The sequence below is a fragment of the Nycticebus coucang genome, chromosome 3, assembly GCF_027406575.1.
Source record: "Nycticebus coucang isolate mNycCou1 chromosome 3, mNycCou1.pri, whole genome shotgun sequence".
NCBI classification, from domain to species: Eukaryota; Metazoa; Chordata; class Mammalia; order Primates; family Lorisidae; genus Nycticebus; species Nycticebus coucang.
Window position 1 is genome coordinate 62834135 of NC_069782.1, and position 22881 is coordinate 62857015.

The window sequence follows — 22881 nt, forward strand, 5'->3', positions numbered from 1 at the left end:
TAGGCGCTAAATATTGTTTTTATATGCATTCATTCACTCATGCATTTAATTTTATTGTTTATTGAAAAGATTTATCTTTCCACGTGAATATATAACTTGAACTTAAAGAACCAACACCCGGAGCCAGAACTGCATCATTAAGTACTCAAGGGTAGATGACAGAACGCCAGGTTGGTCAGGCCAGGAGATGCCGGGGCGAAAGTCGCCGTGATCCAGACGGCGGAAACTCTTTTCCGTGTAAAGAGATAGTACAAAACTTGCCGTGGAGGCTTTTGACAGAGGAGCCTGTGAGAGAGAGGGGCCGCCCTGATCCTTCTCCTCCCAGAGACAGACCCCCCTATAGGGCGGGGCTCGTGGGGACTCTCGCAGGAGGGGCCGCGCGGTAGGGACCGCTACCCGAGGCCAGAGCGGCTGGACTGAGCACTGGGTAAACAACATTTCATCCTGCGCCATCCCTTTGAACCCTCCCACTCCCACGTGGCGGCACCTGGACAGTACCCTACCCTGAAGACAGATGAAAACTCACCGCAGACATGAGGGGTAGCGCGCAGTTAAGATGGCCACCGGCACGCGCACACACGGACGCGCCCGTAGGCGTAATGGGCGGGGCCTGGGGGTGGGACCTCGCGGGAACAGGTTCTGCTGCTTCTAATATGGAGCTGAGGAGAAAAACCGTTTATCTCCCGGGAAGTTGCATTGTGGCTTTTCCATATGTCAAGGATTTGAATTTTAGGCATTTCCCACCCAGAGTCTAGAATACTACTCTTAATTTGGAGTTGTTTAAACGTCAGCGTGCAGGGGCGATCATGATGGCTCTTGTCTGTTATCCCAGCACTTTGGGAGCCAGGAGGGAGAATTGCATGAGGCCAGAAGTTCAAGACCAGCCTGAGCAATATAGTAAGCCTTCGTCTCTACAAAAAAAAAAAAAAAAAATTAGCCAGACATGGTGGCGCACACCTGTAGTCCCAGCTCCTGGGGAGGTTGAGTTGGGACCATCGTTTGAGCACCGCAGTTCATGGCTGCAGGGTGGTATGATGGTGGTACTGTACTCCAGCCTGTGACAGAGCAAGACTTTGTCTCAAATTGGAATTTCATAATTAAAAAAAGCAGCACTACAGAGTTTTTTGGAGGGAAGAGAATATCTGCTTGGTACCTTCATTGTGGTAGTGGTTATATGGCGTTAAAAACATTGCTATGCATGCAAAGGAGGCAGAAAGGAGATACACAAAATCCAAAGACAGTTGAAATTCTGAGGGGTTTATTTTTTTCCTTATACTTTTCCTTTAAAACTAGGTTTTCAATAATGAGAACATACTGAAAAATTAGTAAAACTTAAAAAACATAGATGATGAAATTTCAAAACTTTCTGCTGGCTTCCTACAGTACCAGTGACTGTCACTGGGAAGGTGACTGGGTGGCATTGGGACACATTGGGAAGCCACCTCCTGGCTTGCAGGTGAAACTCCCTGTGAAATTCTTTCCCCACTGGGGTGCTGGTGAAACTCTCTGAGAAGTCACCTTCCAGGATGTCAACGGCACGTCCTAGGAAGCTGCCTGGGACAGTGCTGCTGAAATTTGCTGTTAATGTTCTGGCTGAGTGTTATTGGTTGAATGGTGTTCCCCTAAAAGATATGTTGAAGTCTTAACCTCCAGTTCCTGTGAATGTGACCTTATTTATGAATAGGAACTTTGCACATGAAATCAAGTTAATGTGAGGACATACTGGATTACAACAGGCCCTATCCCAAAGGATTGGTGTTCTCATAAGAAGAGAACAAGAGTTGCAGACACAGACAAATAAGGAGAACCTCATGTGTTGATGAAGACAGAGACTGAAGTGATGCTTCTATAAGCCAAGGAATGCCCAGGATTGCCAGCTGCCATCAGAAACTAGGAGAGGCAAGGAAGGAGTCTACCCAGAATCTCAGAGGTACCTTGATATCCTTGCTGAGGTCTTGGTCTCAGACTTCCAGCCTTTAGAACTGTGATAGAATAAATTTCTTTTGTTGTAAGTCATCTGGTTTGTGGTACATTGTTATAGCAGGTGTAGGAAATTAATACACAAGGTGTTTCATGTGCTATGGAGGGTAAGAAGAGAAAAGTCCTTAATAGCAGATCTAAGTGAGACAATAGCTGAGGCATATTAGCTCTGCACAAAGGCGCCACTCCTATCTGCCATCTCTACCTTAGTTTGTTTACCTGCCATGGGACATCCTGTCTGAGTATCCTAAATCACTAGCCTGACTGTTGGGAGCTCCTCTTGCTACAACCATTATGGGGTCAAGGACTGCCTATCTTTGATGAAAAGGCACACACTCCTTCCCTTTTCCTCTATAGGCCACAGGTCTTACAATGTCCAGCTCCTGCCTAGTGGAACAGGCTGACCTTCCTTGGGCATCTCAGTGCCTCTGACCCCAAAAGTCAGTTCCAATGGCCTGGCTTCACTTAAATACCACTTGGCAAAAGCTAATGAGGCAAAAAGGAAAACTATACACACATATGAAAAAAAGTTTAAAATAGCACAGAACAATGCCAAGATAAACTGGTAAGTTGCATTTTAAATTTAAGTGGGCCAATTACATAAAACTGTCCAGGGTAGTTATGTCAATTGAGTATCCAACTGACTGAGTTGATACCCCCATCTATTTCTTGATGATCAATATCCCATTTCATCATCACTTTTAGGGGTTCCAGGGGTTTGGGGTCTGATCTAGGGAAAAGATTGTGAGAGGAAGCAATGCACAAGCTTTGTTAGGTGGTGCTGGGACAGGGCTGCATCAGAGGAGACGTCCCTCAGTGCATGAGACCCATCAGGGACTTACTAAGCAGGAACCACCATCCAGAAAGGTAAGAGGACAACAGTATGCTCAGGGGAGAGGGACATTTGAGAGGGGGTTTACATGTGTACGTGATATTGTTTAGCAGCATGGCAGGGAGTCTCTGGCACAGAGATCGCTGAAGGGTCATAGCAACCTGGGGTCTTATAACCACAGGGCTTTCTGTTATGAAAGGCCAGTAGATGATAAACGAGGTTTATGCAAAACATGGTGTCCACCTGTAATCCCTGCTACTCAGGAAGATCACTTAAGTCCAGGACTTGGAGCTCCAGTGCACTCCAGCCTGAACAACATAGTGAGACGCTATCTTTCAGAAAAAAAAAAAAAAAAAAAACTTAAAAATGTATAAAATGTGAATTTGTGGGCTTTTGAACTAATGGACTCAGCCTCAGCCTGAAGTGAAAAAATTAAGAACTTAGGAGCCAATACACAAAGGCCATCTTTAGTACATTTAATAACCTCAATTTCACATCATACCAGAATACATTCCTTGAGGAGTAAAGATTTAAATATTTTAAAAAATGATAACATTTGGGAAAAAATTAGGAAAATATTTTTATAGTCTATAGTTTGGGAAGACTTTTTATTTCCCTTTTATTGTTTGGGATTCAATGAGGGTACAAAGAATTAGGTTACACTGATTGCATTTGTTAGGTAAAGTCCCTCTTATAATTATGTCCCACCCCCAAGAGGTGTGCCATACATAGTGACCACCATCCCCCTCCCTTCTCCTTCTCCCTACTCCCTCTTCTCCCTACCCCACCCTTGTATTATCTACTGCTTTGAGTACATTAGATTCTTGCTTTCCTATTCTTGTGATGCTTTACTAAGAAGAATGTGTTCCACTTCAATCCAGGTTAATACAAAAGATGGAAAGTTTCCATCTTTTTGGGAAGACTTTTAAAAGCAAACTAGAAAACCCAGAAACCATTTCATTAAGAGTATAGATTCACTATGTAAAATTAAATATTTTACACAGATATAATACCATAAACTAAGTTAAAGGAGCAAAATTATATTATCAACTCAATAGTTGCATAAATATTTGATAGTAAACACCAAAAATTATTGATAAAAGTATGTAAGCATTTTACATTGTATATTGAAGCAGTACCCTGAACCCCAACCCCATAAAATGCATCAATGTACAAATTTATGATTTAATAAAAAATAATTACAAAAAATTAGAATTTGCTAAAAGTTTCAGAAGGGAAAGTTTTATCAATACATTATTAAAGACTCAGGTTAAGAGTTTGAACAGAATCCAACGTATAAACTTATTTTTTAAGAGAATTCAATTTTATGAAACACTTAAGTTGATTGAAAATATAGCTCTTCAGAGGGTCAAAAATGGTTTAAATCCAATAGATGATAGTCATCAAAGTGAGAAAGTATGATTGATATGCTGGGCTAATTCTGGGTATTCAGATTAGCTTCTTGATGAAAATGTAGTAGACTTATATAACTATGTATATATAAAACAATTGTACATTTTAAAAGTACAGTTTCTATTTCAGGACACATTCAACTTCTTTGTGTACATAGGAATTGTGTATGTACCACAAATAAATCAAAGTACATTTCTTCTAAAAAAAATTATTGGTAAAGTGTCTTTGTAAATTGGGCTTAAAAAGGGACTTTATTGACTTGACAAACACAATCTACAGCAAATAGCTGATTGGGAACCTTGGTACTCATCACTAACCAAGACAAGAATACTTAACTCCTTTCTGACTTAAAATACAACTTGGGAGGCCCTGCGCAAACACTAAGAAAAATGAAGTATTAGATCAAGAAAAAAATTCATAGAAAATATTATTCATATATGAAGTACCAAATAATGAACCGACAGCTACTGGAGTTTAGTAAAGTTTCCAGATAAACAGGCCTATTTAAACAACTATTAATGTCTTTCCTCTACAGGAGCAGTAACCAATAATATAGTAAAAGGGAAAACTAGAGGCCTTAAGGACTGCATGAACGGAAAGTAGAAGTTTATTTCATAGATTGCTAGGCTCAGTTGTAAGTATGTATGTTCTGCGTACAGGGCTTTATCAAAGTGGAGAAGAATAGGTATAAACACGATTGATGAGCATCCTCTGCTTGGCCCCTTGCAACTTGGATGGGAGAGCCTAATGTTTGCCCCCCTCTTAGGCCTAGTCAAATCCCGCCCCCAGCCCTCATCCCTGCCCCCTCAACCAGGTTTCACCCTAGCTCCAGCCCCAATACGCTGGCGGAGTCAACAGTCTTCCCGACTTAGTCCCGCCACAGTTCCATTTGTAGTTCTAATTCTTTACCGCCAGTCCCTGTGGAAACTAGTATTTCTCATCCACTGGCGGCCATAACCTCCTTCGCGGTCCTTGGCGTTCCCCGCACGATCCCAGCACTTCTCTGCCGCGCCACTCCGCCCCAAGTTCCCAGGCCTGTGGCCCCACCCCTTATGTTAAGGGCAGTGCGGATACCAGAATCTGCGCATGCGCGATCCGACCGCCATGTCACCTTGCACTTCAACCAGTTCCTGAGGTAATTTTTGTCTCAGTTTGCTCTCTATCCTGTCCGCCCCTACCTCGTTTATCCGCTAGAGACCGAGGGCCTGGTCTGAGGGTCTGCAAAGGGCGGCCTACTGGGCGGCCTTCGTCCCTTCTGCCCGAATTCTGCCTCTGGGGCCTCCCCTTGTCGCGCTGCCGCCTCTGAGAGCCAGGAGTCAGCTCCTCCGGCGGCCGGGTCTGGTCCCAAACTTACTGAATCAGGAACTCAAGGGCTGAGTTCCGCGGTCGGGGCGATTCCAATGCATGCTAGACTGGTGAGCCACTGTCATATTGAATTAGCCCTCCAAAAGCATCCTTTGCCCTCCAGAAAGGAAAAGCATCTATGCCATTCGGGTCACAAGGACAAGCACCTAGACCTTGTTCTCTCGGTGCTGATCTGCGGATTTCGGCCCGTCAGGTGAGCACCGGGTGACATTTGTCTCAACTTGGTCCCCAATTCTTCCCACTTGATGCCTTAGGTAGTAGTTTAGTCTTTGATGCTTTTGGGCATCAGTTTGATACATTACATTTAGGTAACTAAAAGGGAATTGTTTTTTTTTTGTTGTTGTTTGTTTGTTTTCCGCAACAAGGTCTCGCTCTGTTACCCCACTCTGGAGTGCGGTGGCGCGATCACAGCTCAAGGCTGCCTGGAACTCCTGAGCTCAGGTGACTCTCCTGTCTCAGCCTCCCAAGGTACGGGGACTATAGGTGTGAAGGTCTCGCGCCCCGCCTGTAATTGCTTTTTAAATACTTTGTTAACGCCCCCCTCCTTGCCAAATGCAGTTTGTCGTTAGTAAAGCGATACATTTGTATTTCTTTTTCTTTTTTAATTTTTTCTCCTACTTCTCGAAAACGATACATTTGAATCATTTATCTATAGAGCCATTAAATTTCACACAGAAAATGTAATTGTCCGCCAGTTTCAACTTTTCCTTTTAATTCCTTGCAGTTTACATTTCTTTTTATTTCTTTACTGTACTAACAGGACCTTCGGTTCAATGTAGAATAGCATATAATTTGCGTTTTTGCCTTGTTTCTGATCACAGATGGAACTGTTTTACTATTTCAACTTTAAATAGGATTTTTGCTGTAGGTGTTAGTAAATTTTTTTTCTGACTAATAAAACCTTTTCCCTTCTAGTCTTTTCTAATGGGCTAAATTATTATTACACATGGATATTGAAATAGATTCATCAATATTTTATGTCTAAGGTGATGAATCATATAATCTTTGTTTTCCTGTTATATTATATTATTATATTAATGATTCAGTTTTTAATCATCCTTCATGAAATGAACTTGGTTTGTAATTTACTCTTTATTCATTTTTCAACTGTACTAATATTTTTATATTATTTTGCAATTGTGTATATGAGATCTTTAATTTTTTTTTTTTTTTGAGTTGCACACTTCTGGTCTTGGAAATATTCAGGAAAACATTTTTCCCCCTACATTGGAATCCATTATGTATTTAGTGACTTTGCCTGTAAAACAGTTTGCAACTTCTATTTCCCTTGTGGACATGTTTTAATCTGGTGTTTTTCCTTTAATGACTGGATGTAATCAGATTTTGTACTTATTTTTGGTCATTTCTGGAAAGTTGTACTGCAATCTAGAAATTCATTAGTTATCTGCACTTCTTTATGTCTATGTGTATTTTAATTTTTGCTGTATTCTCCCTATGACATCTGTAGTTATGACTCATTCATAACTTTTTCTGTCTATACTCTGTTGCTCTTTGTCAGTTTCATTAATTTTTCAAAGGATACATTTTTAGCTTTTATGATTTTATTTTTTAAAATATTATTAATTTTGTCCTATTCTTTTTTTCTTTGTAAATCTTTGTGCTGTTCTTTTTTTCAACCCCACAAATCAATGGTCAGCCTATTAATACGGATTTCTTTCCCTCTGAGAGTTGGTTATGCTTATAAATATATTAATAGTTCTACTAAACCAGCTGTGGATTTCCAGTGTTATCTGAAATGGTTAATTTAAGTTTTTACTTCTACTCTGTCTATAACCAGTACTAACTTTCTTCTACTTATCCCTGTAATGTGCTGCATAGTTATACAGCATGCACTACTACTTGAAATATTTTATTTATTGTCCTCCCCTGAAAGATTATATTCCAGGTGCTTCAGGATTTCTCTATTTTGTTCTGTCTTTATTCCATGTGACTGCATGTAGTAGTGTCAGGGTAAATATTAACTGAATAAATACAAAATGGAGAAAAGGGGCCGGGCATGGTGGCTCACACTTGTAATCCTAGTATTCTGGGAGGCCGAGGCAGGTGGATTGCTTGAGCTTAGGAGTTCAAGATCAGCCTAAGCAAGAGCGAGACTCCATCTTTATTAAAAATAGAACTATCCAGGTGTTGTGGTGGGCTCTTGTAGTCTTCAGATACTTGGGAGGTTGAGGCAAGAGGATCTTTTGAGCCCAAGAATTCGAGGTTGCTGTGAGCTATGACACCAGGGCACTGTATCCAGGGGGACACAGTGAGACTCTGTCTCTAAAAAAAAAAAGAAAAGGAAAAAAGGTAAGGACCTTGAGGGAAGCATCCTTGCTCAAGACATAGGGCTTTTTCAGGAGAAGGAGCTTAGGGATAGTACATTTGAATAGAATTCTTCATTTTCTGCTCTCCATGGTGCCCAACAGGATGCTAGACTAAATCATGTTAGTAAATTAAGGTCTTAATATCAACTATAATTTAAGGCATGTACTCAGAAATGTACTCATTGGTTGTTTGTGCATTAAAGATTAATAGACTAGCATTGATATCCTGCCTCAGCAACTTTCTAATTGGGTAACACTGAGCATGTGGTTGATGGACTTTTTCTAAGATTCCTCAACTTTAAAGAGTTGTAATAATATCTGATTTGCAGAGTTTCTATGAGAAATAAATTTTCTAAAATATGGACATCACTTTGGAAAGTCATTATCACATCAGATTTGCTCAGATGGCACAAATTGTTACTAAAATATGTTGCAATTTTTTTGTTGGCTATTAAAATACTAGTTCTACTGCAGTGGAAGTAATTTGAAATTTTGTGATACCATTGCAGATACCATTCTCAGGGATGACACAAGTCAAATATTCTTATTTTATTACTACTATACTATCCAGGCAGATATTAGCTTGTGAACCACAATATCGCACTCTTTTCTGCCTCCTTATGAATAATTCGGTGGGTTGATGCTTTTTCTCAGAAACTGGATTTTTGGTAAACTCTGCAGCTTATAGACGTGGGGGCAGTGGTCAGGGAGCAGTAATGCCTGCTAGCCAGCCAAGGAATGAAATAGTTAGAAATAGTGGGAGAGGAACTCTCAGAAACTTGGTGTATAAATCAGTACACTCTTGGATTTGAGACATGGAGTGTATTATTCTATGGTTAATGGCACTCCTTGATACATTTCATGCTTTTTGTTATCATAGGAAAATTGACAGCCAAACTTTTTTGGAATTCAGTTAGCTTATAGAATAACACTTTCAACCCCTTCTTTTCTGATCCTTAAGAACCAGAGCACTGTTTTCTAGTTCTAGGGGAGATAAGGTTGGTCCACTTTCATGTAAGATTAGTGTATGCTTGGGTATCTTGGGGTATGTGTATGTGTGTGTGTTTATGTGTATTTTGAGGGGCGTTGTCACTCATTATAGATGTGCTGCAACATCTTGGTTTATGAGTGTGGGAATTGTGGGGAGATCTCATGTTACTTTTTCCTTACCCCTAACTTCTCAGTATCTTGCTTTTCTTTATGAAGGGGACATGGAGGAAGAAAGGACAGCTGCTGAGAAAAATATGGTACAGGTAAGTAACAGGTAATAATTCTCTAAGAGAATATTTCTGTTCTCCAGGTTTCCTCCTAATTATTTTAGAGCACAGGTTAATAATCAATTTCTGTATCAGACTTCATAGTAAGTATTTTAGGCTTTGAAGGCCACAGAGTTCCAGTAATACTTTAGTTATTCAAACAGGTGGCAGGTTGGATTTGGCTCATGAGCCATAGTTTGCTGACCTCTGACCTAGAATACAAGAAAATATGGTCTGCTATGGGCCTGGTTTGAAAAGCTGTGTTTCTGTGGGCTCCTGGGCCTCTAATGTTTATGAAGGGAAAAAAAGGAAAAGCTCCCATTCCCTCAGTGTTTTTATTCGTTAAAATCTTGTCTGGACTTGACTCTGCTTTTCATGTTGTGCTGATTGCTATGGTAGGAATAAGGTAGCAGGTGAAATTGTCTCTGTAATAAGGAATAGATGGTGTCAGTGTGGGAATTATTTCATTTCTAGAACATTTCTCTTATTTCTGTGATATGCTCTGGAGTTTTATGGACCATTCTAAGACTAGAATTGGTCACTGTCTGTGATATTATGAAATATACAATAAATCTCAGAATTACAAACATCTGACTTACATTCAACTCACACTTAGGAATAGAGGATATTACAGTAAGTCCCCGAGTTATGCACATCTGACTGATGTATGGCTCACAATTATGAATGGAGGCTATTATAGGTAATAGGTAAATATACCTGTTTCAACTTACATACAAATTAAACTTAAGAACCAACCTACAGAGCCTGTTTGATTTGTAACCTAGGCGACAGCCTGTATACTTGGTCTTTTTCTATTTCCTGGCACAGAGCTCCTAAAACCCTTGGACTCTTCAGAGCATTAAGACTATTTTTGTGTGCTAAGGAGATGACTGGTGGCTGGCAGTCCCTAGACAATCTCAGGATGGGGGGTGGTTCAGAAGATGGAGGCATAATTAGAAGGTTTGGATTTTCAGCTCTCTCTCCCAACCTCTGTGGAGGGGAGTGGGCTAAAGACCAGTGATTTACTAAATCATGCTTATGTAATGAAGCTTCTGTAAAAATCCAAAAGGACTGAGTTCAAGGAGTTTCTGGATGGCTGAGCACATGGTGGTTCTGGGAGGTGGTATGGTATCTCTTTGCCAGTTCTCATGTATCTTGGCCTAACCATCTCTTCATGTGGCTATTTATATATTTTAAAATATGATTTGTAATAAATTGATAAATGTGTTTCCCTGAGTTCCATGAGCCATTCCAGCAAATGAATTGAAACCAAGGAGGGTGTGCTGGTAGCCATGATTTATAGCTAGTCAATCAGAATTATATGTGATAACCTACTACTTGTTATTGGTGTCTCAATTTGGGGGCAGTTTTGTGGGTTGAGCCTTCATCTGTGGGATCTGATGCCTATCTCCAGGTATGTAGTGTCAGAGTTGAGTTGAATTATAGGGCACCCAACTGGTGTCTGCTGGAGAATTTCTTGGTGTGAGGAACACCCCAAATATCTGGATTCAGAAGCCTTCCATGCTGTATTAAGTGACTGTAAGACAGTAAGAAAAACACTGTGTTTTTTCCTGTCTCATTACTATCAAATTATTGGGGAGACAAATTTAATGTTGTAGAAATGTTAAATCTATGAGACTGGATTTGATCTGTCAGGAAGTATGTGTGGATAGAAAGGGAATGAGATCTGATGACTGAGTTGTAAAGTAGATAGTGGGAGATCATAGAATCTTCTAAACTTCCTATGCATTGGCTCTCAGTTCTCCAGTGTTGACAGCCTTATCCATCCTCTTGTGCACACTGGAGTTTTTACCTTCTGAACAGAACTTGTGGGATGTTTTAGGACTTAGTGATCTTTGACGATGTAGCTGTGAAGTTCACCCAGGAGGAGTGGGCTTTGTTGGATATTTCTCAGAAGAACCTCTACAGAGATGTGATGCTGGAAAACTTCTGGAACCTGGCCTTACTAGGTAAGAATGACAACATTCTTTCATGTAGTTGTTTAGAAAACAATTTTTTTTTTTTTTTTTTTTTTGAGACAGAGTCTCACTTTGTCACCCTCGGTAGAGTGCTGTGGTATCAGCTTACAGCAACCTCAGACTCTTGGGCTTAAGCAATTCTCTTGCCTGAGCCTCCCAAGTAGCTGGAACTACAGGTGCCCACAACAATGCCGGGCTATTTTGTTGTTGTAGTTGTCACTGTTGTTTGGTAGGCCCAGGTTGGATTTGAACCTGCCAGCTCTGATGTATGTGGCTGGCGCCCTAGCCACTGAGCTACAGGCACTGAGCCTAGAAAACAATTTTATCTTACTTATCTGCTTTTTTCTTTTTTTTTGAGACAGAATCTCATTATGTCATCCTTGGTAGAGTGCTGTAGTGTCACAGCTCACAGCAACCTTAAACTCTTTGGGTTTAAGCTATTGTCTTGCCTCAGCCACCCAAGTAGCTGGGACTACAGGCACCCACCACAATACCCAGCTCTTTTTTTGTTGCAGTTATCATTGTTGTTCAGCTGGCCTGGGCCAGGCTCGAACCCACCAGCCTTGATGTATGTGGCCAGCACTGTAACTACTGTGCTACAGGCACCGAGCTTTATTCATCTGCTTTATTCTAGGATTTGGGCTGAGAGATGAAAATATATTGGCAAATAAGATAGATATGGTCACTAACCCCAGTGAACTCACAGTCTAGTGGCTTCACCATGAAAATAAATATCTGTATATTAAACTGACTTTTTCTTGTGGTTGTAAGATTAAGGCTTAAGTATTGAGAGTGGGGGCATACACTTTAGGGGTCACTTTAGAACACAGGGAAGGATGGTTTGTGGTTTGGGACCTTTTGAGGATTTTACATCTGGTACTCTTTACCAAAAGGCTACCAGGAACGCAACTATAGTTAAGTAAATTTGGTTTATTTTTTGGTACAGCAAGGGAAAGCACATGCCTCTGTAGGATTTGTGCCTATAGGATTTGTGCTTTGGTTAGGTGATTTGGGGATGGGTCTGTGGAAAAAGGCTGCATTAATTTCCTAGGCATTTTGTAACAAAGTACCAAAAACGTGGCTAAAAACAACACAAATTTATTTTTTCACATTTCTGGAGCCAAGGAGTCTGAAATCAGGTGTCCCCAGAGCCATGTTCTTTCTGAAGGTTCTAGGGGAAAAACAAAATCCCTTATCTCTTCCTGGCTTCTGGTGGTTGCTGGCAATTTTGGCATTCCTTTGTTTATAGATGCCTTACTCCAATCACTGCCTTCATGTTCTTCCCCGCATGTTTATTTCTAAATCTCTCTGTCCCTATAAGGAAGCCAGTCATTGGATTTGGGGCCCACCCTAATTAAGTATAACCTCTTTGTGATTCTATGTACAAAGACCGTATTTCCAAATAAGGTGACATTCTGAAGTTCTGGATAGACTTTTTTTTTTTTTTTTCTTTTTTGGAAAATACAGAGATTTTCTTATAATCCCTGCTTTCCATCAGGTAATACCTCTTCCATTATCATCCCCTACTGGAGTGGTGTATTTGTTACAACTGATAAACCTACATCAATACATCATCATCACCCAGAGTCCATAGTTTACATTTAGAGTTCACTCTTGGTGTTGTATGTTCTATGGTTTTGGATAAACGTATAGTGACATGTGTCCACCTTTAGAGTATTACACAGAATAGTTTTCTGCCCTGAAAATCCTTTGTACTCCATTGATTCATTTCTCCCTTTCACTTAATCCCACAGATCTTTTTACTGTTCCTATAATTTTTCCTTTTGTAGAATGTTGTATAGTTGGAATCATGCATTGTACAGCTTTTTCAGATTGGCTTCTTTTACTTAGTAGCATGCATTTAAGTTTCCTTCATATTTTTTCATGACTTGAGAGCTCATTTCTTTTTAGCATGGAATAATATTACATTGTCTGGATGTACCATGGTTTGTTTATCCATTCATCTACTGAAAGGACATCTTGGTTGCTTCTAAGTTTTGGCAATTATGAATAAAGCTATTGTAAACATTCATTTGTAGGTTTTTTGTGGACATAAGTTTTCAGTTTCTTTTGGGTAAATACCAAGGAGCACAATTCAGTTGTTGGATTATATGATAAGAGTATGTTTTATTTTATAAGAAAACTGCCAAACTATCTTCCAAAGTGGCTGTACATTTTGCATTCCCATCAGCAACGAATGAGAGTTCCTGTTGCTCCTCATACTTACCAGTATTTGGTACTGTCAGTGTTTGGATTTTGGCCATTCTAATAGGTGTATAGTGGTGTCTTGTTTTAATTTTCCTTTCCCTGATGATATATGATATGGAGTATTCACCATCAGTATATCTTCTTTGGTTAGGTGTCTGCTAAGGTTTTTGGATCTTTTTTTGTTGTTGTTAGATTGTTTTCTTATTTTTGAAGTTTAAGAGTTATTTGTATATTTTGGGTATCAGTCTTTTTATTAGATATGTCTTTTGGGAACATTTTCTTCAAGGCTATGGTTTATCTTTTCAGTCTCTTGATACTATATTCATAGAGCAGTCTTGACATTGTCTTTCACAGAGCAGAACATTTTTAATTTTAATGAAGTCTAGTTTATCAATTCGTTGTTTCACACCTTTGGTGGTACATTTAAAAAGTCTTTGCTGCCTAGATGTGGTGGCTCATACCTGTAATCCCATCACTTTGGGAGGCTGAGGCAGGAGAATTCTTGAGCCTGAGAGCTCAAGACCAGCTTAGGCACCACAACAAGACCCTGTCTCTATGTAAAATTACAGTCTATGGTGTATGGTACCCCATAATCATACTAATGTGCACAGCTATGATTTAATAAAAAAAAAAATTAGCTGGGTGTGGTGGCCTATGCCTGCAGTAACAGCTGTTGGGGAGGCTGAGGCAGAAGGATTGCTTAAGCCCAGGCATTCAAGGCTACAGAGAGCTATGATAGTGCTACTGTACTCCAGGCTGGACAACCGAGTGAGACCTTTATTTCTTAAAAGAAAAAAAAAGTCATTGCTAACCCCACTCTCACCTAGATTTTCTCCTGCTGTTTTCTAGTTTTTCATTTTACATTTGGATATTTGATCCATTTTGAGTTAGTTTTTTTGTGAAGGGTTTAAGGCTTGTATTCTGTGATCCATTTTGAATTAATTTTGTAAATTTTGTGAAGGGCATGAGTTCTGTGTCTAGATTCATTGTTTTTTGTGTGCATACAGATGTCCAGTTGTTCCAGTACTATTTGTGGAAAAGACTACCCTCTTTAGTATTGCCTTTTCTCTTTTGTCAAAGTTGAGTCTATTGATGTGGATCTGTTTACAAGCTCTCTATTCTGTTCCACTGATCTATTTGAACATGACTTTTGGGCAGGCACTTTAGATTGGTTGCTGACCAAAAGTGAGGGCATTTCTGTGATTGAGTGTTTTGTGGGTGACATAGTGCCTTTAGAAAAATTTATGCAGTAGTCTTGTTTTGTTTCATTTCATCATGATCTCAGAGTAACTTTGTCCAAGGTTGGTATTCTGGAAGAATATTTATGTTGTATAGAAGAACAACATGCCCTGGCTGTTATTATCAAATTAGCTTGTAATAATATTGAAATGGATCTGTGAATGTTAGACTGGTTCTGTTTGTCAGAGGCTGCTTTCTTCTCCCTTCACTGCTTTTTTTTTTTTTTTAAATAAATTTTACAAACATTTTATTGTGGTTAAACTCTTATTTGCCCATCTTTAGAGTATCAGAAGACCAAAGCTTTCATCCTATCTTACAGAAATGTTTGTAGTTTTTCAATGCCTGTCTGCATGTACAGGGTATCCATTACATACATTTCATCTGGTCTCCCAGTGAGAACAAGAGGAGCACCTGCAGACAATGAAAAGAGGACTTATCCAGGACATATGTACAGTAGAGCAACAGGAAGGCAAGAATCCTTGGGAGAAACTGTCCTTTTGGGGAAAAAATTCAAATTAAAAATACTTTGTTTTATCTGAGGAGTCTGATCATCCACATATATTGCAGATTACTCTTTTGACTTTTTATCAATCCTTTCCCTTGTTCTTCATAAAGACCATCCGTATTTCCTTATTGTAAGTTAGTATTTGGTCATGTGCATTTTATTCAGTCCGTTTCTATTTTGATTTCGTAATGATGGCCTATAATAATTCTATAAAGGACATTTTATAATCTCCAATAATAACATAACTATGTTACTCTCAATATTCATAGTATTTTTCTTAGTTCATTGCTTAACATTTTAACTCTTGAGCACTTGATGCCAAAGTCCTGAAACAGCTGCTCTGCTAAAGTCCTTTGGTCACAAGTGCTTTCACTGTTTTTTTTTCAGATTTTGCAACTCAACTTAAAACTAATGAATTGGTAGTCCAACAGGATATTTGTATAGAAAAATTTTCCAATGAACAGAAAATAGTGAGATTCAAAATAAATGATTCCTGTTCTTCCATTTTACCTGAAAACTGGGAATACTATGGTATTAATGACCAAAACAAAAGCCATGAGAGAGATTTGAGGTGAGTATCATTCATAGAAGAGGAAGTAAAACCTCAGGAAAGAATTTTAAAATGCCACAAAATTTAAGAAATGTGTATATAAGCTTAGGTCAAAAATTGTGATTTCACAAAGAATTGTCACTAGGTATTTTTCTACAAATGAGATGGAGACATTGACTGGCACATAACTTCAGTTGTAAACACTTACCAGAAAAATCCCCTAAGTCAGAAACTCAGTAACAATATTATCTGTGATAGAGTCCCCTGTGAGAACTTTTGGCTATAACTTGACAGGGCAGAAGACATACACATTCACTGAAAATGGTAAAAACATATTACTAATGGCGTTTCTTTTATTTTTAAAAGAACTCATATGGCGAAGAACATCTATGAATTTAATGAAGAAAATCAACATGGACAAACCTTCAGCCAAATTCCACAACTTAATATGCTCCAGAGAACTACTGAAATAAAATCCTGTGAATGCCGTGAGTGTGGAAAGGCCTTCATGGATTATGCATCCCTTAAGAATCACATCAAGTCTCATACTAGAAGGAAACACTACCAGTGTGAGGAATGTGGGAAAGCCTTCCATTTTCTTGCTTGTTTTAAGAAGCATATGAAAACTCCTACTGAAGAGAAGCCCTATGAGTGTAAGGAATGTACCAAAGCCTTCAGTTGTGCCTCATTCTTTAGGGCACATATGAAGATTCACACTGGGAAAACAAACTATGAATGTAAAGAGTGTGGGAAAGCTTTTAGTTGTTCCTCATCCCTTATAGAACACAAAAGAATTCATAGTGGAGATAAGCCTTATGAATGTAAGGAATGTGGAAAGGCCTTTAGTTGTTCCTCCTCACTCTCCAAACACAAAAGAATTCATAGTGGAGATAAGCCATACGAATGTAAGGAATGTGGGAAAGCCTTCGGTTCTTCCTCTCACCTTATAATACATGTAAGAATTCATACTGGAGAGAAGCCTTATGAATGTAAAGAGTGTGGGAAGGCCTTCAGTGAGTCCTCAAAACTCACTGTACATGTGAGGACACATACTGGAGAGAAACCCTATAAATGTAAGGAATGTGGGAAAGCCTACAATTGTCCCTCCTCCTTAAGTATCCATATGAGAAAACACACTGGAGAGAAGCCCTATGAATGTCTAGAATGTGGAAAAGCCTTCTATCTTCCCACTTCCCTTAATACACATGTGAAAAATCAAAGTAGGGAGAAACCTTATGAATGTAAGGAATGTGGGAAGGCTTTTAGCTGTCCATCATCCTTTAGAGCCCATGTGAGAGATCACATTGGAAAGATAACTTATGAATGTAAGGAATGTGGGAAGGCCTTTAGTCGTTCCTCATCCCTCACTGAACACTTAAGAACTCACAGTGGAGAGAAGCCTTATGAATGTAAAGAATGTGGGAAAGCCTTTATTAGTTCCTCCCACCTCACAGTACATATAAGAACTCACACTGGAGAGAAACCTTATGAATGTAAGAAATGTGGAAAAGCCTTTATTTATCCCTCAGCTCTTAGGATCCACATGAGAACGCACACTGGGGAAAAACCCTATGAATGTAAAGAATGTGGGAAAGCATTTCGTCATTCTTCATATCTTACTGTACATGCAAGAATGCACACTGGAGAGAAACCTTTTGAATGTCTGGAATGTGGAAGAGCCTTCAGTTGTCCCTCATCCTTCCGAAGACATGTGAGAAGTCACACTGGAGAGAAACCTTATGAATGTAAGGAATGTGACAAAGCCTTTGTTTGTCCTGCCTACTTTCGAAGACATGTAAAAACTCATGCTAGGGCTGGGCGTTGTGGCGGGCGCCTGTAATCCCAGCTACTCGGGAGACTGAGGCAAGAGAATTGCTCCGGCCCAGGAGTTGGAGGTTGCTGTGAGCTGGGTGAGGCCACGGCACTCTACCGAGGGCCATAAAGTGAGACTCTGTCTCTACAAAAAAAAAAAAAAAAAAAAAAACTCATGCTAGAGAAAACGTCTAAATGTAAGGAATGGGAATTTCTGCAAGCCTTCTTGAAATCCTAGGCAACTTGTGATATCTCATATTATGGAGATACCCTATATATGTAAGAAAATAGGAAATTATTGCTCATCTTTTTGAAGATTTGGGGATACCTTAGAGAAACCTGTGTGTATAAACCATGCACTAAAGCCTTCATTAACATTACTTAATTGTGTATAAGAAAAGTTATACTAGAAATGAACATCAGTGCTTCATCCTTAAAGTAGACTTCTGACTTATTGATTTTCAAGGTTTATTGGTACAAACATTTAAAGTGATAAATTTACTTCTTCAGCTCTAGCCATAGTATGAGGTACTTTTATTTTGGTTTACATATCGATAATATTTACATTACACAGTCTTTTGGATCATGCTATATTTTTTCATATGGAGGCAGAGGTGTTTTTTTTTTTTATTACTGGTTTCTAATTAATGCCCATTGTTCTCTAAATGTGCAGTCATTATGGTATCACCAGTCTGGTTTTGGTTTCTTTTTGATCTTGCATAGCAGATACTGGAAATTGCCTACTCAATAATTTTCTTCCCATTCTTTTGTTTTACTAAGAGAAGTTATAATTTTTGAGATGATCAGTTTTTACTATTAAGAGCTTTTGATGCAGGGTGGTGCCTGTGGCGCAGTGAGTTGGGCGCCAGCCCCATATGTCGAGGGTGGCAGGTTCGAACCTGTCCCCAGCCAGCTAAAACATCAGTGGCAACTGCAACAAAGAATAGCATTGTGGCAGGCGCCTGTAGTCCCAGCTACTCAGGAGGCTGAGGCAAGAGAATCGCTTAAGCCCAAGAGTTGGAGGTTGCTGTCAGCTGTGACACCATGGCACTCTACTGAGGGACAGAGTGAGACTCTGTCTCAAAAAAAAAGAAAAGAGCTTTTCATGCTTACTAAGGAGTTTCAGTAGAGATTAATAAATGCAAAGGGCTTGAAAGAGGGTTGTATCATCTAATAGGCTATTTTTTTTTTTTTTGCAGTTTTTGGCCGGGGCTGGGTTTGAACCCACTACCTCCGGCATATGGGGCTGGCGCCCTACTCCTTGGAGCCACAGGCGCTGCCCTCTAATATGCTATTTTTATATTTTATTCTTTGTCCTTGTTCATGGCTGAGAATTGAATCCAATGTTTTGAGTTAAATAGTATGTTGTATTAATCCGGGTTAAAATGGCTAGGGACTATATGTCCCAGAATCACTTTTTTCCTAGTCCTAGATTATAGTTGTATAGAGTTTGTATGAGATTTGGAAGGTATAAGGGGTGAAGCCCATTATGCTACACTGAGTGTGGCCATCAGACAGGGAGACAGATGTGGAAGATGTGGGCTGTAGTTTTCATCTTGTTTTTCTGATTATTGGATCTCTTTGCTCAAAACTAAACATTAAGTGCTTGACTTCAATTTGCTCAGAGGCAGCAACTCCATGGATATCTCTATACATAGCTTCCTGGATTTTCTGGCAAGCTTTGCCATTGTCATTTTGTCAATATTGCAGTCCTTCTGGCCCAGTGTGGGGCAAGATTGTTTTCCTGTGCCCAGTCCAATACTATGATGTCACTCTGCTCAAGGGGAAAGACATCTTTGCAAGCCTAGGGTGACCTCAAAAGCAAGAATAGCTGTGGCAGTGAGGGAAATTATTCTAAGTGTAATTGAGGTAAGCATCAGACAAGGTGTCATTTTAGGGAAGGAAGATTTATATTTGATGCCTTCAAACAGGGAAGATTTTACTACTTTTTTTTTTTTTTTTTTTTTGCAGTTTATGGCCGGGGCTGGGTTTGAAAAAACCACCTCCAGCATATGGGGCCCGCGCCCTACTCCTTTGAGCCACAGGTGCCGCCCTAGATTTTACTGCTTTTTAATGTGAGAAAATAAACACCATGAGCTGCTTCAGGTACATTTACCTGTTTTCCCTTCTATTTTCCATTTATCTCTAAAAGTCTAACTGTGCTACTCCCCCTTAACCACTTTTTACTGTTTTATTAAGGTATACATGCACTAACATGCATGAAGTATGCTTACTTTCAGTGTACAGCTTGATGAAATTACATTTATGAATAAATTCTGCCAAACAGAATGTTTCTATGACTTCAGGAAGCTCATTAATCCTCCTTTTCCATAATCAATTACTCCACAGGGGCAACCACAATTTTTACTCTCATTAAAATTAATTAGGTTTGCTTATTCTTGATTTTCATATAAATGCTGAAATACAACATGTACACAGTTATATGTGTTTGGCTTTTGCTAAACATAATGTCTGGTTTGCCTCCAGAGTGCTAGGATTACAGGTGTGAGCCACTGTGCCCATGGTTTCTTTTTTATTTTTTTGAAGGATTTTCTTCTGGTAATTTGCCCTTTATTGTATGTATGTGTGTTTCTATAGATACATATATGCAAACCATGTATTATATATACACATAAAATATAATATGTATATTATATATACATATAAAATATAATATGTAGATTATATATACATATATGCAAATAGCTTTTCCCAGTTTCTTGTCCTTTTACTCTGGTTTTTTTTTTTTTTTTTTTTTTTTGAGACAGAGCCTCAAGCTGTCGCCCTGGGTAGAGTGCTGTGGCATCACAGCTTACAGCAACCTCCAACTCCTGGGCTCAAGTGATTCTTCTGCCTCCTCCCAAGTAGCTGGGAATACAGGTGCCCGCCACAAGGCCCAGCTATTTTTTGGTTGCAGCCATCATTGTTGTTTGGTGGGCCCGGGCTGGATTCCAACCTGTCAGCTCAGGTGTTATGTGGCTGGTGCCTTAGCCACTTGAGCCACAGGCGCCGAGCCTTTGTTTTTTTTTTTTTTGCAGTTTTTGGCTGGGGCTGGGTTTGAACCTACCACCTCCAGTATATGGGGCTGGCGCCCTACTCCTTTGAGCCACAGGCGCTGCCTCTCTTTTTACTCTTTAAAGGAAAGTTTTTGGTTTGATTACTAAAAAGTCTTTGGGTACAACTAGTTTCAGGCGTGGCTAGATCCTGAGGCTTAAAAGATAATTATGTTATCTATAAGAGTTTTGTCTCCATGTTTTGGGTGTGCATCCTTCTGCGTTACCTTTTTCCAAGCAAGCTATCTCTAAGTAGTTGGCCCTGGAAGCTCCAGGGTAATATCTCCCCAGGTTAAAATCTCAGGGAGAAGTGAGAGTGATTGTCTTTTTGAACAGTTCCAGTCTAATTATCTTCATTGAGTCTGATTGGCTCTGATCTGCTCACTTGCCCACCATAATCCAATCACTGTGACCAGCAAAATGTAAGACTGTGATTTGTTTAGGACTGCCGTGTTTATCCAGAAACTGGGTTAGGGTCTGCACCAATTATAGTGTCCTGGCAGTTTTGATACATGTGAAGAGGGGAAGAGGCAGCAGTGGGCAGGTGGAATCTAAAAATAGTGGTGGCAGAGTTGGGGTCTTGCTCTTGCTCAGGCTGGTATCGAATCTGTAAGCTCAGAGCAATTCACCCACCTCGGCCTCCCAGAGTGCTGGGATTACAGATGTGAGCCACCGTGCCCCAGTCTTCCAGTTGGTAAACCTGGTCCATTTACGTAAGTTGTCTTTAACTTTTCTCAGTGATATTTTATAATTGTAGAGGTCTTGAATATCTTTGTTTAATTTGTTTCTAAGTATGTGTTATATTTTGCTTTGTAAACATTATTTATTTATTTTTCACTTCTTTTGGTTACTTCACAGAATTGCTATATCTTTGTATATTGACTTCATAGCCAGTGACATTTATAAACTCAGTTATTTATTCAAATAGTTTGTGGATTGTTTTGGATTTTCTATATGTATAATCCTGTCAATAAAAGAAACTTTTCCTTAATTTCAAAACTCTTTTTTATTTATTTTTCTTGTCTTAGAGTAATGAATAGAAATGATGAAAAAGAATATCTTTCCTTGTTCTAGAACTTAGAGAAAAGTATGTAATATTTCACCATATTATGCTATGCTATAAGTATTTTTGTAGAAAATCTTTATCAGATTAAAGAAATTGTTTTATTTCCACATTGTCAGATTTTTAAAAATCATGAACAGATATTCAGTTTTATCTAGTGCCTTTTCTGCACGTCAGGGTTCTTAAAATATCCTGTCTGTTACAAGGGTACATGTGACATTTACTTAATGTAGAATATAAATGTCTTAACACAATAACTAAGAAAATGCCATGAAGGCTATGTTAACCAGTTTGATGAAAATATTTCAAATTGTATATAAAACCAGCATGTTGTACCCCATGATTGCATTAATGTACAAGCTATGATTTAATTTTAAAAAATGCTGTCAATAAGGCATATTATATATTTCTTGATTTTTCAAATGGCAAAACAACATCTAATACTGGAATAAAGCACACTTGGATATGGTATATTATAAGCCTTTTCATTTTGCTAGATTTAGCATGCCACTTTAAAAAAATTGTTTCTTTGTATGTGTTAATCAGAAGTTTGTCTTGTGATTTCTTTTGTCATAACATACTTGTCGACATATTATATCTTTTTTTTACTGTCTTATACTACGTAAAAGGAGATGGAAGCTATTCTGAAAGACTCCATAAAATTTGACTTATGTATTTCCCATATTAGAATAATTTACCAGTGAATCTATCTTTGGGTTTCTTTTCTTTTTTTTTTTTGATTTTTCCACAGGAAGATTTTGTAAGATAGTTTCACTGGTGACTTATTCCAAAAGTTGAAATAGACAAGGGAGTATTTCTACTATATTATTTATATATTTATACACTTACACGAGAACAGATTTTCTGTTCTTGTGTTAGTCTTGCTAAATTTTAGTATTTGTGTCTTCTTAGTGACATAAAGTTGTTCTTAATATCTTGTGTTTTCATTGTAATACCTGAAAATTATAATGTTATCCTGTTTCTTGTGATAGAATTTCTGTGTTCTCTTCCTTTTTCATCTTGTTAGGGATTTAGCTATTATATTATTTTTTTCAAGGAACCAACTTTTAGTTTATTTTATTCTAGTTTGTGATTCTTTAATTTCTGGTCTTATTCCCTTGTATTATATTTAGGTTTAATTTCCTCTTATTTTTCTAGCTATTTGAGATAGATGCTTATATGTAGGTACTAATGTCTGTCTTCTGCTGGGTCTAGTCTGCTTATAACCACTTAAGTCATGCCTTAATTTGATATATTGCATTTTTTTCAAAGTGTACAACAGGTCTTTTTGTCTCCTTT

At 38.8% G+C, this 22881-nt stretch overlaps 1 protein-coding gene across 5 annotated transcripts; it reads left to right on the forward strand.

Moving 5' to 3' along the window:
* Positions 1-5330: 5330 nt before the first annotated feature.
* Positions 5331-22045, forward strand: ZNF699 (zinc finger protein 699). Of its 5 annotated transcripts, XM_053585302.1 has the most exons (8): positions 5331-5360; positions 5694-5783; positions 5956-6058; positions 9124-9170; positions 11017-11143; positions 15492-15675; positions 16021-17399; positions 19438-22045. In XM_053585302.1, the coding sequence occupies exons 2-8, from the start codon at positions 5709-5711 to the stop codon at positions 19458-19460; spliced, it is 1938 nt and encodes a 645-aa protein (XP_053441277.1). In that variant the 5' UTR covers positions 5331-5360; positions 5694-5708; the 3' UTR covers positions 19461-22045. The 5 variants fall into 5 exon arrangements, with proteins under 5 accessions (XP_053441277.1, XP_053441276.1, XP_053441278.1 ...); XM_053585301.1 differs by having other exon boundaries at positions 16021-22045; XM_053585303.1 differs by lacking the exon at positions 5694-5783 and having other exon boundaries at positions 16021-22045.
* The last annotated feature ends 836 nt before the right edge of the window (positions 22046-22881 follow it).